Source organism: Neoarius graeffei, chromosome 17 (genome assembly GCF_027579695.1).
Source record: "Neoarius graeffei isolate fNeoGra1 chromosome 17, fNeoGra1.pri, whole genome shotgun sequence".
NCBI lineage: Eukaryota > Metazoa > Chordata > Actinopteri > Siluriformes > Ariidae > Neoarius > Neoarius graeffei.
In genome coordinates this window covers 22,236,569-22,251,571 of record NC_083585.1, presented here as the reverse complement: position 1 = coordinate 22,251,571, position 15,003 = coordinate 22,236,569, and the positions used below count along the sequence as shown (strand labels likewise).

The 15,003-nt window shown below is 45.2% G+C and overlaps 1 protein-coding gene across 3 annotated transcripts in view; it reads right to left on the bottom strand.

Moving 5' to 3' along the window:
• The window catches only part of arhgef12a (Rho guanine nucleotide exchange factor (GEF) 12a), a 219,257-nt gene that overhangs the window by 95,261 nt on the left and 108,993 nt on the right, over positions 1-15,003 (bottom strand). For all 3 annotated transcript variants that reach the window (XM_060943849.1, XM_060943848.1, XM_060943847.1), the window contains 7 exons: positions 13,645-13,808; positions 13,255-13,329; positions 12,015-12,104; positions 1,062-1,142; positions 812-940; positions 586-690; positions 390-500 (listed from right to left, as the gene is read on the bottom strand). In XM_060943849.1, coding sequence (XP_060799832.1) covers positions 390-500; positions 586-690; positions 812-940; positions 1,062-1,142; positions 12,015-12,104; positions 13,255-13,329; positions 13,645-13,808 — 755 coding nt within the window. The remainder of the gene's footprint in view (positions 1-389; positions 501-585; positions 691-811; positions 941-1,061; positions 1,143-12,014; positions 12,105-13,254; positions 13,330-13,644; positions 13,809-15,003) is intronic.

The following is a 15,003-nucleotide window of genomic DNA, read 5'->3' as shown; positions in this document are numbered from 1 at the left end:
ACCATTGAATGCACACCATTCTTGGCACTTCGTGCTAATTTCAAATGAGTACACTCACTGCTCTGTGGGCTGAGGGGCAGCCAGCTTCATGCTCTTTATTATGGATACTGTTCAAACAGCATAAGATATTATATCAGGTTACTTTGTATTGTCGGAAATGTTGTACTGGCTGTGGAATACATCCACATTGCCAACATTTCATGTCAACAACATACACAGTATCTCATGGTATCAGATGTTGGTATCGGAGCATTTTTTGAATAAAAGTCAAGTAAATCAGCACAAACTGATACTGATACCAGGATCAGTACTGATGCATTCCTGGTTAAAAAAATAACTATAGTGTAATAATACAGATACTAGGAAGGCAGTTGTAATAGGGTCATTACCACAGGAGCAGGGTCAAACTGGGACACCACATGGTGCAGGAAAGCTGCAAGGTGGGCAGGTCGAGTCTTAAGAAGCTCCAAACTCTGGAAAGAGTTACACTGCACGTTCACCTAGAACACAAAGAAGCCAGGGTGAGGAACAACATTTCAAAATGATCTAAATCGAGTGCAAGACGAGAACAGAGTTGAAGAGTACCTGCTCCTGCTCATGTTCTGAGTCAAAGTAGTCATACTCCGTTTCAATAATCTGAGCTGTAAGACCGGAGGAAGTACCTTTCACACCGGGCTGGAGGTTCGAGTCCTGCATAAGACAGGACAGAGTCACTCTACCATGGGATGTTAATCACGACGTGAAAAAGTTAATTACTTATGTGAAAATTACTCATTTTGATCACATGATTAGAGGACAAGTTCTCTTTCACCAGGTCAAAGGTGTCTGTATTCTCAGGTGAAGAGCATGAGTTGAGGCTGTCTCGTTGTGTGCTCTTTGGACTGCTCGAGTCTTTCTGGCCAACAGCCTTTGGGGAAGCCGAGTGGTGGCAACGCAGAGTCTGCAAGGCGGCATTTATCATAAATATATTTACGATATTACACAAGCAGTGAAGAACACATGTAATTCCACTTTCAATCAAAGATGATTCAGAGAGTTAGTCCTCAAACTGATGCACTTACAGGGCTCCACAAGCCATCTGAACTGGCCTGGTCCACATCGACCCCACCACCACCCTCACAGTCTCCAACAGGCAGGCCATCCTTTAAAGCAAAACACTGTTAGTGTACGTGGGAGTATAAAAGAAAATACAGTAAATTGGTGCTCTCTGGGTGGGAGGTATGGCATAACACTTTCTCTCCCCTGTCGGTGCGATACCAGCCAAATACTGGAAATTTTAGGCCAATTATTTTGCTTTTGCTATAAACTGAAGACATGAGACAATCGATCAAAATTTCAGCTTTCATTTCCCGATATTTACATCTAGATTTGTGAAACACCTTAGAACATGGCAGCTTTTACTTGAACCCACCCAGTTTTTTTTTCCAAGTGATCAAAAACATGTGGCTGATTGGTATTTTCTTGTTGCCCAGATGTGCCCTGTCAGATTGATTGTTTAAACAATTAATAGAGCATCTTGCAAAAGTATTCATCCCCCTTGGTGTTTGTCCTGTTTCGTTGCATTGCAAGCTGGAATTAAAATGGATTTTTGGGGGGTTAGCATCATTTGATCAACACAACATTTTATGGTATGTCTCTATTAGCTTAGCACATCTAGCCATTGGGATTTTTGCCCTTTCCTCAAGGCAAAACTGCTCTAACTCCAAGTTAGACGGGTTGCGTTGGTGTACAGCAATCTTCAAGTTATGCCACAGATTCTCAATTGGCATTTCTCATGATGGACGAAAAGGTCAATTTTAGTCTCAATTAACCAGAGAATCTTCTTCCATGTGTTTGGGAAGTCTGCCACATGCTGTTGGTCAAACTCCAAACGTGTTTTCTTCAGCAATGACTTTTTTCTGGCCACTCTTCCATAAAGCCCCACTCTGTGGAGTGTCTGGCTTAAAGTGGTCCTATGGACAGATACTCCCATCTCTGCTGTGGATCTCTGCAGCTCCCTCAACGTCATCATTGGTGGCTTTGTTGCATCTCTGATTAATGCCCTCCTTGTCTCGTCTGTGAGTTTTGGTGGGTGGCCTTCTCTTGTCAGGTTTGAAGTGGTGCCATATTCTTTCCATTTTGCTATAATGGATTTAATGTTGCTCCATGGGATATTCTAAGTTTGAGATATTTTTTATAACCCAACCCTGATCTGTACTTCTCCACAACTTTGTCTCTGACCTGTTTGGAGGCTCCTTGGTTTTCATGTTGCTTGCTTAGTACTGTTGCAGAGTCAGGGTCCTTCCAGAACAGGTTGCCATCATGTGGCAGATCATGTGACACTTTGATTACACATAGGTGGATCTTAATCAACTAATTATGTGACTTATGAAGTGAATTGGTTGGACCAGCTCTTATTTAGGGGTTTCATACAAAAGGGAGTGAATACTTATACACACTCCAGATTTCTGTTTTTTTTTTTTTAATCTTAATGTTTGTGTCACAATAAAACACTTTGCACCTTTAAAGTGGTAGGCATGTTGTGTAAATCAAATGGTGCTAACCTCCCAAAAGTCCATTTTAATTCCAGCTTGTAATGTGACAAAACAGGATAAACACCAAGGGGGATGAATACTTTTGTAAGACACTGTACAACCTGAATCCTGATCAAGTTTGCTCACAGTGTGCCAGCGATTACAATTAAAAAATACAAGAAACAACAGTTTACTCAAAAGAATGATATACATATTTGTAACTTACTAACAGCATTTAATATTTAAAAACATGATACAACAAATACATTTATATGTCCAGGCAAAGGAATGCCAAGAAGTAGACAAGGAAGTAAACTAATAAAATAAATACGGTAAATTATATGTCACAAGAGAAAAGTACAATATCAGGGAGGAAAAAACAAAACAAAACTCATCTCATCTCATTTTCTTCCGCTTATCCGGGGCCGGGTCGCGGAGGCAGCAGTCTGAGCATGGAAGCCCAAACTTCCCTCTCCCCAGACACCTTGGCCAGCTCCTCGGGAAGAACACTGAGGCGTTCCCAGGCCAGCCGAGAGACATAGTCCCTCCAGCATGTCCTGGGTCTTCCCTGGGGCCTCCTCCTGGGGGGACATGCCTGGAACACCTCCCCAGGGAGGCATCCAGGAGGCATCCGAAAGAGATCTCTAAGGGAGCGCCCAGCCACCCTGTGAAGGAAACTCATTTCAGCCGCTTGTATCCGCGATCTTTTTCTTTCGGTCATTACCCAAAGCTCATGACCATAGGTGAGAGTCGGAACGTAGATCGACCGGTAAATTGAGAGCTTCGCCTTTTGGCTCAGCTCCTTCACCACGACGGCCCGGTAAAGCAACTGCATCACTGTGGAGGCTGCACCGATCCGCCTGTCGATCTCACGCTCCATCCTTCCCTCACTCGTGAACAAGATCCCGAGATACTTAAACTCCTCCACTTGAGGCAGGACTTCTCCACCAACCTGAAGAGGGCAAGCCACCCTTTTCCGGTCTAGAACCATGGCCTCGGACTTGGAGGTGCTGATTCTCATCCCAGCCGCTTCACACTCGACTGCAAACTGCCCCAGTGCATGCTGAAGGTCCTGGTTTGAAGAAGCCAACAGGACATCATCATCCGCAAAAAGCAGAGATAAAATCCTGTGGTTCCCAAACAGGATTCCCTCCGGCCCCTGGCTGCACCTAGAAATTCTGTCCATAAAAATTATGAACAGAACTGCTGACAAAGGGCAGCTCTGCCGGAGTCCAACATGCACTGGGAACAGGTCTGACTTACTGCCGGCAATGCGAACCAGACTCCTGCTCCATTCGTACAGGGACCGGACAGCCCTTAGCAAAGAGCCCCGAATCCCATACTCCCGAAGCACCTCCCACAGGATACCACAAGGGACACAGTCAAATGCCTTCTCCAGATCCACAAAGCACGTGTGGACTGGTTGGGCAAACTCCCATGAACCCTCGAGCACCCTATGAAAGGTATAGAGCTGGTCCAGTGTTCCACAACCAGGATGAAAACCGCATTGTTCCTCCTGGATCCGAGGTTCGACTACTGGCTGAATTATCCTCTCCAGTACCCTGGAGTAAATCTTCCCGGGGAGGCTGAGAAGTGTGATTCCCCTATAATTGGAGCACACTCTCCGGTCCCCTTTCTTAAAAAGAGGGACCACCACCCTGGTCTGCCACTCCAGAGGCACTATCCCCAAGCGCCATACGATGTTGCAGAGGCGTTTCAGCCAAGACAGCCCCACAACATCCAGATACTTGAGATACTCAGGGCGGATCTCATCCACCCCCGGTGCCTTGCCACCGACGAGCTTGCAAACCACCTCAGTGACTTCGGCTTGTGTAAAGGACGAGTCCAGCTCTGAGTCATCAGCCTCCACTTCCTCAATGGAAGACATGATGGTAGGATTGAGGAGATCCTCGAAGTATTCCTTCTACCGCCTGACAATATCCACAGTCGAGGTCAACAGCTCCCCACCCGCACTGTAAACAGTGTTGGCAGTACTGCTTCCCCCTCCTGAGGTGCCGGACGGTTTGCCAGAATTTCCTCAAGGCCGACCGATAGTCCTTCTCCATGGCCTCACCGAACTCCTTCCAGTTCCGAGTTTTTGCTTCCGCAACTGCCCAAGCTGCGGCACGCTTGGCCTGCCAATACCCGTCAGCTGCCTCAGGAGTCCCGGAGGCCAACATGGCCCAGTAGGACTCCTTCTTCAGCTTGACGGCATCCCTTACTTCCGGTGTCCACCACCAGGTTCAGGGATTGCTGCCACGACAGGCACCGGAGACCTGGTGACCCGGAGAACAGCTGCGTCGACAATGGAGGCAGAGAACATGGTTCACTTGGACTCAATGTCCCCCGCCTCCCTCGGAAGCTGGGAGAAGCTCTCCCATTCCCAGCAGACCCTCACCATACGTTTGGGCCTGCCAGGTCTGTCCGGCTTCCTCCTCCACCAGCGGATCCAGCACACCACCAGGTGGTGATCAGTTGACAGCTCAGCCCCTCTTTTCACCCGAGTGTCCAAGACATAGGGCTGGAGATCAGATGAAACGACAACAAAGTCGATCATCGACCTCCGACCTAAGGTGTCCTAGTGCCACGTGCACTTATGGACACCCCTATGCTCGAACATGGTGTTCGTTATGGACAAACCATGACTAGCACAGAAGTCCAATAACAAAGCACCACTTGGGTTCAGATCGGGGAGGCCGTTCCTCCCAGTCACACCCCTCCAGGTGTCACTGTCGTCACCCACATGAGCATTGAAGTCCCCCAGTAGAACAATGGAGTCCCCAGTCTGAGCACCTCTCAGTACCTCTCCCAGGGACTCCAAGAAGGCCAGATACTCGAAACTGCTCTTCGGCCCGTAGGCACAAACAACAGAAAGAGCCCTCTCCCCGACCCAAAGGCGCAGAGAGGCGACCCTCTCATTCACTGGGGTAAACTCCAACACATGGCGGCTGAGCTGGGGAGCTATAAGCAAGCCCACACCAGCCCGCCGCTGCTCACTGTGGGCGACTCCAGAGAAGTGGAGAGTCCAGCCCCTCTTGAGGAGCTGGGTTCCAGAGCCCAAACTGTGCGTGGAGGTGAGCCCGACTATCTCTAGCCGGTACCTCTCAACCTCCCGCACAAGCTCAGGCTCTTTCCCCCCCCAGCGAAGTGACATTCCATGTCCCAATAGCTAGCCGCTGTGTTCGGGGATCAGGTCGTCGAGGCCCCTGCCTTCGACTGCCGCCCAATCCACACTGCACCGGCCCCCTACGGTGACCTCTGTGGGTGGTGAACCCACAGGAGGTCGGCCCCACGTCACCACTTCGGGCTGAGCCCGGCCGGGCCCTGTGGGCAAAGACCCAGCCACCAGGTGCTCACATACGAGCCCCAACCCTGGGCCTGGCTCCAGGGTGGGGCCCCGGCTGCGCCATACCGGGCAACGTCACGGTCCTTGATTTTTTCATTTCCATAAGGGGGTTTGGTGAACTGCTCTTGGTCTGGCCTGCCACCTCGGACCTGTCTGCCTTGGGAAACCCTAATAGGGGCATAATGCCCCTGACAACATAGCTCCTAGGATCATTCAAGCACACAAACCTCTCCACCACAATAAGGTGGCAGTTCTAGGAGGGGCAGGACAAAACTATTACATAAAAACTATTAGATAAAAATTATTATACACACAGGAAACTTTCAATGGAACAAAAACATGTATTCTATTTCCTTCTAGTGGGTTCCTTTCATTTGGTTTAATAGCATGCAATATTGTTAGCATTTCGCTTATCCTATGTGTATTATGTCACTACCCAACGGAGAATGAGCGCTGAATGGTTTAAAATATTGCATGGTTGTCAAGACAACATGACATCACACATCGGAGATGTAAAACTCCTGCACTTGCGAGCAACTGTGACAATTTATAAACAAACATGGCAGCCAGGTTGCTTCGTTAAATACGGAAGATTTTGAGAGAATTTTGAAAGTGAAAGACGTGTTGAACACCTGAAAGGAATGGGTATGTATAATAATAATAATAATAATAATAATAATAATAATAATAATATTGGCTGGCTTTTTGTGGTCTATCGGATATATTCCATTCAGCGACTCATCTTCAACTCATTCAGTACCATGCTAGCTGAATGGAATATATCTGATACACCACTCAATGCCATTATTTAATATTGGATATTTAATTCACTGCCAATATTTAATTCAATATTCAATACTTAAATACTGAATATCTTGAGTACAATGTGACTGTGCAATGACAATCGTGAATGGCACATTATTTTCCATCCATTATCTGTTACCACTTATCCTGTGCAGAGTTGCAGGCAAGCTGGAGCCTATCCCAGCTGACTACGGGCGAGAGGCGTGGTACACCCTGGACAAGTTGCCAGATCATCGCAGGGCTGACAGATCGAGACAAACAACCATTTACACTCACATTCACACCTATGGTCAATTTAGAGCCACTAGTTAACCTAACCTGCATGGCTTTGGACTGTGGGGGAAACCAGAGCACCCGGAGGAAACCCACGCGGACACGGGGAGAACATGCAAACTCCACACAGAAAGGCCCCCGTTGGCCACTGGGCTCGAACCCAGAACCTTCTTGCTGTGAGGTGACAGTGCTAACCACTATACTGTACCACCGTACTGCCCATATTATTTTCCAGATTCTGAAAATTAACTCCATGTGAAGACACTGAAGAGTGGCATTGGTTTCAGGCTAATGAGCCATTCCATTTGTCTGCTCTGGTTCATGAGTATGTGTGATTGCTGACTCTGCTTTTGTAAATGTCCTGAAGAGATAGCAGATTACATCTAATGATCCTTTTTGTTGTCTTGATTACGCACTTATTCCTGTGAATTGAAGGAGTTGAACAATACACTTGGTGATGAAGTGAGGATGGACTCAATGATTGCAGTGTAGAACTGGATCAATAGAGCTTGTGAAAGGTAGAGGGTTTTTTTTCCTACTGCCTTAGAAAGAACATCCTCTGCTGTTTTCAAGCCTACATTGATCAGCCCTCACATTAAAACCACCTGCAAAAAATTGTATAGATACCCCTTGTGCTACAAAAACAGCTCTGATCTGTCAAGGTCTGGATTCCACAAGACCTCTGAAGGTGTGCTGTGGTATCTAGCACCAAGATGTTAACAGCAGATCCTTTCAGTCATGTAAATTGCAAGGTGGTGCCTCCATAGATCGAACTTGTTTGTCCAGCACATCCCACAGATGCTTGATCAAATTGAAAGCAACTTAGTCATCACCTTGAACTCTTGTCATGCTCCTCAAATCATGCCTGAACAATTTCTACAGTGTGGCAGGGTGCATTTTCCTGCTGAATGCAGCCACTGCCGTTAGGGAATCCTGTTGCCGTGAAGGTGTGGACATGCTCTCATGGTCTACAACAATGTTTAGGTAGGTTATATGGGTCAAAGTAACATGCACAAAAATTCCAGGGCCCAAGATTCCTCAGCATCACACGGTCTCTGCCGGCTTGCCTTCTTCCCATAATGCATCCTGGTGCCATCTCTTCCTGAAGTAAGCAACATACACACACCCCCGACCATTTTCATGATGTCAAAGAAAAGGTGATTCATCAGACCAGGCCACCTTCTTCAGTTGTGCCAAGGTCCAGTTCTGATGCTCATGTGGCCATTGTACGGTAAGTGCTTTCATTGGTGGACAGGGGTCAGCATTGGCACTCTAACTGGTTTGTGGCTACGCAGCCCTGTATGCAGCAAGCTGCAATGCACTGTGTGTTCCAACATCTTTCTATCATCAAGTCAAGTCAAAGTCCTTCTGAGCCAGGATCTGGTCTTCCCAGGCAGTCTCCTGTCCCAGTCCTACCAAACTCTTTATGGTACATGGGTGCGACGCTGATCTCCGTTTTGGTAGCCCTCGGCCCCTCGCCTATACAGCTAGGGTTGGGGGGGGGTGCTAGTCCTTTGGTAACCATGAGAGTTTGACTCCCTGTTCACATCTGCCTTGCCAGATGGCAGTAGGTACCATTTTTATGATGGTCTTTGGTATGACCCAAGCACGAGCAGAACTCATGATCTCCCAATCGAGAGGTGGACACACTAACCGCTAGGCCAACTCAGGGTCATCTTTCTATCATAGCCAACATTAAAGTTTTCAGTAATTTGCACTACAGTAGCTCTTGTGTGGGATCAGACCAGATGGGCTAGCCTTCACTCCCCACGCGCACCAATGAGGCTTGGGTGTCCATGGCCCTATCGCCAGTTCACCGGTTGTCCTTCCTTGGACCACTTTTGGTAGGTACTAGCCACTGCATACTGGGAACACCCCACAAGATCTGCCATTTTGGAGATGCTCAGTTTTGGAAATTTGGCCCTTGTCGAAATCACTCAGATCATTACACTTGCCCATTTTTTGTGCTTCCAACACATCAACTTTCAGAACTGACTGTTCTTTTGCTGCGTAATATATCCCACCCCTTTACAGGTGCCACTGTAATGAGATAATGTTATTCACTTCATCTTTCAGTGATTGATCAGTATAATGTTCTCTTGGTCCCTGGATATGGTGATGACACAGGAACTTGAGTGAGTCCAAAGTAAAGATCACAAAGCCATGTGTTAAGAGGCAATGGGAGGACACAGGTGCTAACGATGTTAGCATTGCTATACGGCAAAAGTCAGGAAAGGGAAAACGTACGAAAGGGAAGCAAAATCTGGTGTGACCACTCCTTAATAATTAGCAGCAGCATCTCATTTGTACCATAAGAGACCATAGTCCCTCCCACTAGTTTTATATGGGCTCACAGGACCAAGGCTAATATATTAACAGTTCAAAATTTACTGAAATAAAGTTGGCACAAAGCCAAAGAAATTACTACCAGATGCACATGTCAAGTCCAAAATCCTTTCTCCTTTCGTGAACTAGCTTTCGCTGTGTGAATTTTAGCTCCGGTACCATCATACCAAAAAAGTCATCTACAGTTAAGCTGTCGATGTTGGTACCTCAGGGAGGCAGTCCATCAGATGGTTGTGAGTCCACCAGGATAGCAAGATTTTGGGACTGGGTGGTGTTATACGATCACTTCAGGATGTTTACAGATGATTCCCTGAAAGTGCAGCAGTTGCTGTTAAGACTGAATGGAAGAGGTGAAAGTTAATATACTCCTGTACTGATGTTTGCTTCATCCGTAGTCACGCCCATTGTCGCATGTCCGTCAATAAATCTGTAATCCACTGACTGATAGTGTTTGGTACAATCAGCTGGGAGAGCTTCATCTACATCATCATCTCTGAGTTCATGGTGTTAAAAGCCAAGCTGTGAGAATGGTGTTATGCAGGTACTTGTAAACACAAGCACTTACCTTCCATCCTGAAAAAAATGAAGGATAGAAAATGAGGACTAAAGAAGCACAACATTTTCTTTGTGTCAAACATAATATGATATAAAAGCAAGAAGCTATTTATAAAGAAACATCCATCCATCTATAACCACTTATTCTGTGCAGGGTCGTGGGCAAGCTGGAGCCTATCCCAGCTGACTATAGGCGGGGTACACCCTGGACAAGTTGCCAGATCATTGCAGGACTGACGCTTAGAGACAAACAACCATTCACACCTATGGTCAATTTAGAGCCACCAATTAGCCTAACCTGCATGTCTTTGGACTGTGGTGCAAACCGGAGCACCTGGAGGAAATCCACGCAGACACGGGAGAACATGCAAACTCCACACAGAAAGGCCCTCGTCAGCCACTGGGCTCAAACCCAGAACCTTCTTGCTGTGAGGCGACAGTGCTCACCACTACGCCACCGTGCCGCCATAAAGAAACATGAAAACCCTAATGATACAAGATATATATGGATAATGGCAAGCAGTCAAATAAAAAATTTAATAGGTGTTTAATTTATTGCCAATACGTTGCTGCATGAATAGTCCCAGTTGTAATTATTGCATTAAACACTGCAAATTTGTTTTAATTTAACAATAAGGCTTCCACCTTAATTATCTGCCAGCTTATAAAACAACACTGGATCCAACACATACTTTATATTGCATTTTATTTTATTTTTTATAAAATGTTTGCCCCAATAGATAACTGTGCACAGAACTTATTGCAGGGTTCTAACTAGACCAAAATATCAGTGTGGTGGCACCAGTTATAACGGCTGGGGGTTCAGGGGCCGCCTTAGGCCCCTGAAAGCTCACAGGTTCTACATGCTCAGAGATGAATTCTCCTGCATTTCCTGGGACTTGCAGGCCTCCCTGAAAGTCACTCTTTTTTGGCAATATTAATGAGGGTTTTGGGGGTTTTTTTGGGCCAAAAGTTGTTGATTGTTTTTGATTGAAAACGTATTATATTATCTATATTATAAGCGGCAAAGTTTGTTTGTTTGTCTTGAGCTAATGTCGCCATTTCTTGACGGATTTTCACCAAATTTGGCAAGTAGGTCCAGGGATGACCTGGAATTTTGAAGATATCAACAAAATTCATGTACAGGCCCCAGGGAGGTCCCTGGAGGGCACAACATCCACCCACCCCCTCCCTCAACGCCTTTCACATTACATTTATCAACACAAACTCTCGACAGATCTTCACTAAACTTGGCACGTAGGTACAGGAGATAGCCACAATTTGACAGAACTCAGAAATTCCATATTTGGACTCCAGAGGGTCCCAGGTGGGCCCCTGGGTGGTGGATGTTTGTCTTGGGTTAACATCACCATTTCTTGACAAATCTTCACCAAATTTGACATAGAAGTCTGGAGGCAACCCAGAAGTTTGCAAAACCCAAACAATGCCCAGGTAACCTGCTAGTGATTAACATTCAACTATATTCGTGACATATTTATGGAATAAGAATAAAACAACCAGTTGATGTTCACCAAGTGTCAGCTTTATTTGTAGCTACAGCCATTCAATTACAATACATAATAATGATCTAGATCTAACTCGCGGACCGGCACGTATTATGTGCATGGTGCGTAAGCGCCTCTTAACACGGATGGCACTTCACCATGAACACAGCATGAGGAAGGAGGTAAACTGGACTACTCGGGCAGCTATGTACGGGGTGCTTACATGGACAGGGAGTGGAGTATGTCCAAATGTAGAACATTCGCATGGCGGTGTGCCGTCACCTCACCGCCGCATAGGGATAACAAGAGATAATTAAACAAAAGACCACATTTTCAAGATTGACAAGTCTTTTTATTAGTGTAGTGGCACCTTTTACAGGTGTGTCGGCAAGATTATGGGCGTAGCAGTAAGGAAACGCCGTGTATCGGCCCGATACGCTGAAAAGACCTCATTAGAACCCTGATAACGAAGCCACAAAATACCAAAATCAAGGCATCATAATGTGTGTGCAAAACAGACATATCATCATGACACTACTGATAGACAGTAATGCTGGTCAGCAGCTTTAACTACGTTATACTTCCACTGTATTGTATCTTAGTTGTAAGTTGCGTCAGGTAAAAAGTACTTGAAGTACATCTTTAATGTGTTAATTGTAGGAAGTGTGGTACCTGTGTTGCTCTGTGCGTGTTTCTTTTTGCTTCCTGGAGGTCTCTCAGTAGTCGGAGGGCGGGATTCTTGACATCGTCTTCTTTCATGTCCTACAAGCCAAGAAGGAAAAAAAAAAAAGACAGCCTGAAGTCAGTACCATGCCAACCTTAAAGATTACACCGAGAGAATTCTTCAAAAAGGTCAACAATAAATCAATCTCCAGCTAGTGTGCATGAAGAATCATTATAGACTAATGACGAGCTCAGGAAGAGCCCTCGACAATGGTCTTCAACACTCCAGCTGCCAGTTAGACCACAACAGGAAACGCATCATTCTTATCACCCGAAGTCAGATGTAGCAGTGTGGCAACATCATATATTTACAACAGAACCTCAGTGTGAAAGTAAACTATTAAAATATCTATACAGTGTTGTACACAGGGTAGTACAACGTAATATTGATTGTGCACTGACAATAGTCTGTTAAATAAGATCAAAAGTGATCTTATTTAACAGATGATACAACGATGCAAAATGTTGCAGCACAATTAAAGGGGAACGGAAGGCAATTTTTTTATTATCAAAATTCTATTTATCTCATTTTATTAAATAATAGGAATGCATTTCTTATCACTATTTTGTCGCTGCTATAGCAAGTTCTGAGTGTTTGAAATATGCTCTGTAATATATCAGCCCATATATCAAAGCGACGGCCGTAAACGAGATTCGTTGAGACCTGTGTGAAACATCGTAGGACGGAAGTAAAACGTACAGCGGAAATCAAAGTGACCGACATCTGCCAACGTTGTCAAAAGACGCGCGCGCCCTCTTTTGAATGCTGACATAATCGAGCCGGAAGTTTTGTTAGCAATCAGGAAAGTTTGAAAAAAGTAGGCAGTAATTGTCATTTAAACTCGTTTTTGTGCAATATTTCATTTGGAAAACGGTTTTCAAAATGGCGGCACTGACACCTGGCTGACACTTCACGTTTCGAAGTCTCGCGCAAGTCTCGTGAAGATCGCGCGGATAAGCGATGCCTGCCGTGGACCAAACGAACTAAATTCAACACGGCTAGAAACCGAATAGGCCGATAAGTATAATATTTAATTGCAATTAGTTGCCAATACGAGTCACAATATAACATTACTAAAACCAAAAACGGAATTGAATAACACGTTAATTAAGAAATAAAGCAAGTTTAAAAATGACTTCAGTTCTCCTTTAAGTCTCAACCTCGAACAATCAACAGGGAAATCCTGACCTGGAACTCCTGTCTTTCTTTCGTCAGCTTCTTCTCCATGTCCGCTTTCAGACTGTGCATGACACTGTTCTCCTCCTTAATGGTCCAAAGTAAGGCAGGAGATATAAACGGTGACAGTAAAGAGCACATATAAAGCCCAAAATCACAAAAATGATTTAAAAAAAAATTGAATTAAAAGAAGAACTCCATTTGTTCCCATAGCAATTTCTACACTGATGGTCACTTTACAATTTTGTGACAAACCACAACAAAACAGATAAAGGAAATAAAAGCAAAACTGCCAATAACAATTCAACACATGAGCACATGGAAAGTGTAGAAAGCAACCTCAAAGGAGAGGCGACACCTGACAATACCCAGGTTTGTTGTGATGAGGTGTTGTTTTGCTACCTTGTATTCCCGCTTGCTTCGGCTCTGTCGTGGAGAATGTGGGAAAGAGACTGAAGATGCTCCATTATCGTCTAGTGACTCAAGACTCAGATCAACCTCTGAAAGAGGGATCTGGGGTAATCCAGGTGGTCGGCCCAACACAGTGAGGGCCACGTAGGAGCCCGCTGAAGAAGGGAATAAAGAAGGAGGATCAGTACAGGTCAGGCTTGTAGTACTCGAGTCCGAGTACTTTGTGCCCTAATTTTAAGGACTCGTGACTTGACTTGGACTTGCGCGCTGATGACTCGGACTTGGATTTTTTCTTTCTTTTTGTAACATACCATCATAATTTAGCATAATATGTTTACATCTACTTAATTTTTATACTAATTTTGTGCAAGAGAATGCACATTCACCTGTTCATACATCATGTTCAGGAACAAACTAATGTTAATGGCGCTAAAATGCCTGGAGAGACGCTGCTAGGATTGTCCGGTCTGTTTATACAGACTTCTCGTGCAGTTGGGAAAAATGCCCTGCTATGTGTTCCATATGTAGAAGAACTATCGAGGAGACAACGGAGACAACCTCGAACTTCAATCATCATTTGGTAAGACTCCACCCAGAGAAGGAAGTGACACGCTATGTTCATTGCTCTGTTGAAAGTGGGCGGGGCTTGCTGAGTGATGAACTAGCTAGTGTTAACCCTCTCTCATGTTATTTGCCCTGTTGATAGTGGGCGGGGCTTGCTGAGTGATGAAGAAGCTTTTTATCTGTAGCCTGTTAACTAAAATGGGGCAGTTGAGCAGTAACGTTAGTCCAACACAGTAGCAGAGACGCTTTCACATAAAGGTAGCAACAGCCACCGTCAAATGGTGCGATTGGAGTCTTGTTCTCAGACTCGACTCGAAATTTTCTTTCATGACTCGGACTTGAACACTGGGAACTCGAGACGGGACTCGGACTCGAGGTTTAGTGACTCGACTACAACACTGGTACAGGTTCTTGTTCTGGTGAATTGTAGCAACACAGAAATATGCTAACATTTACAGTTTAAGTCAGAGCATTTATGAGTTTTGACCCCTTGCTACAGCGCCTGAAAATGATGCTTTTCTGTTTTATCAGCTAAAGCAGTGGTCAGGCCAAAAGTCAGTTGAGGTTTGTAGGCGGAAACCATCACAGCATTTTTCGTCCCACTTCTTCTTCTGCATGTTTCAACAAGCTGCAACTCATCATTCCTGTGTGTGAATGGTGTGCTTGTATACAGCTTTTGGAAAGACGGACTCCTTCTGTCGTTTTTCTCATTTTTCTGTTGGTTTTTTTTTTGGGCTGACTGAAATAAATGGAATTTCAGAATCAAAGTCTTCCTGCTCGGGCACG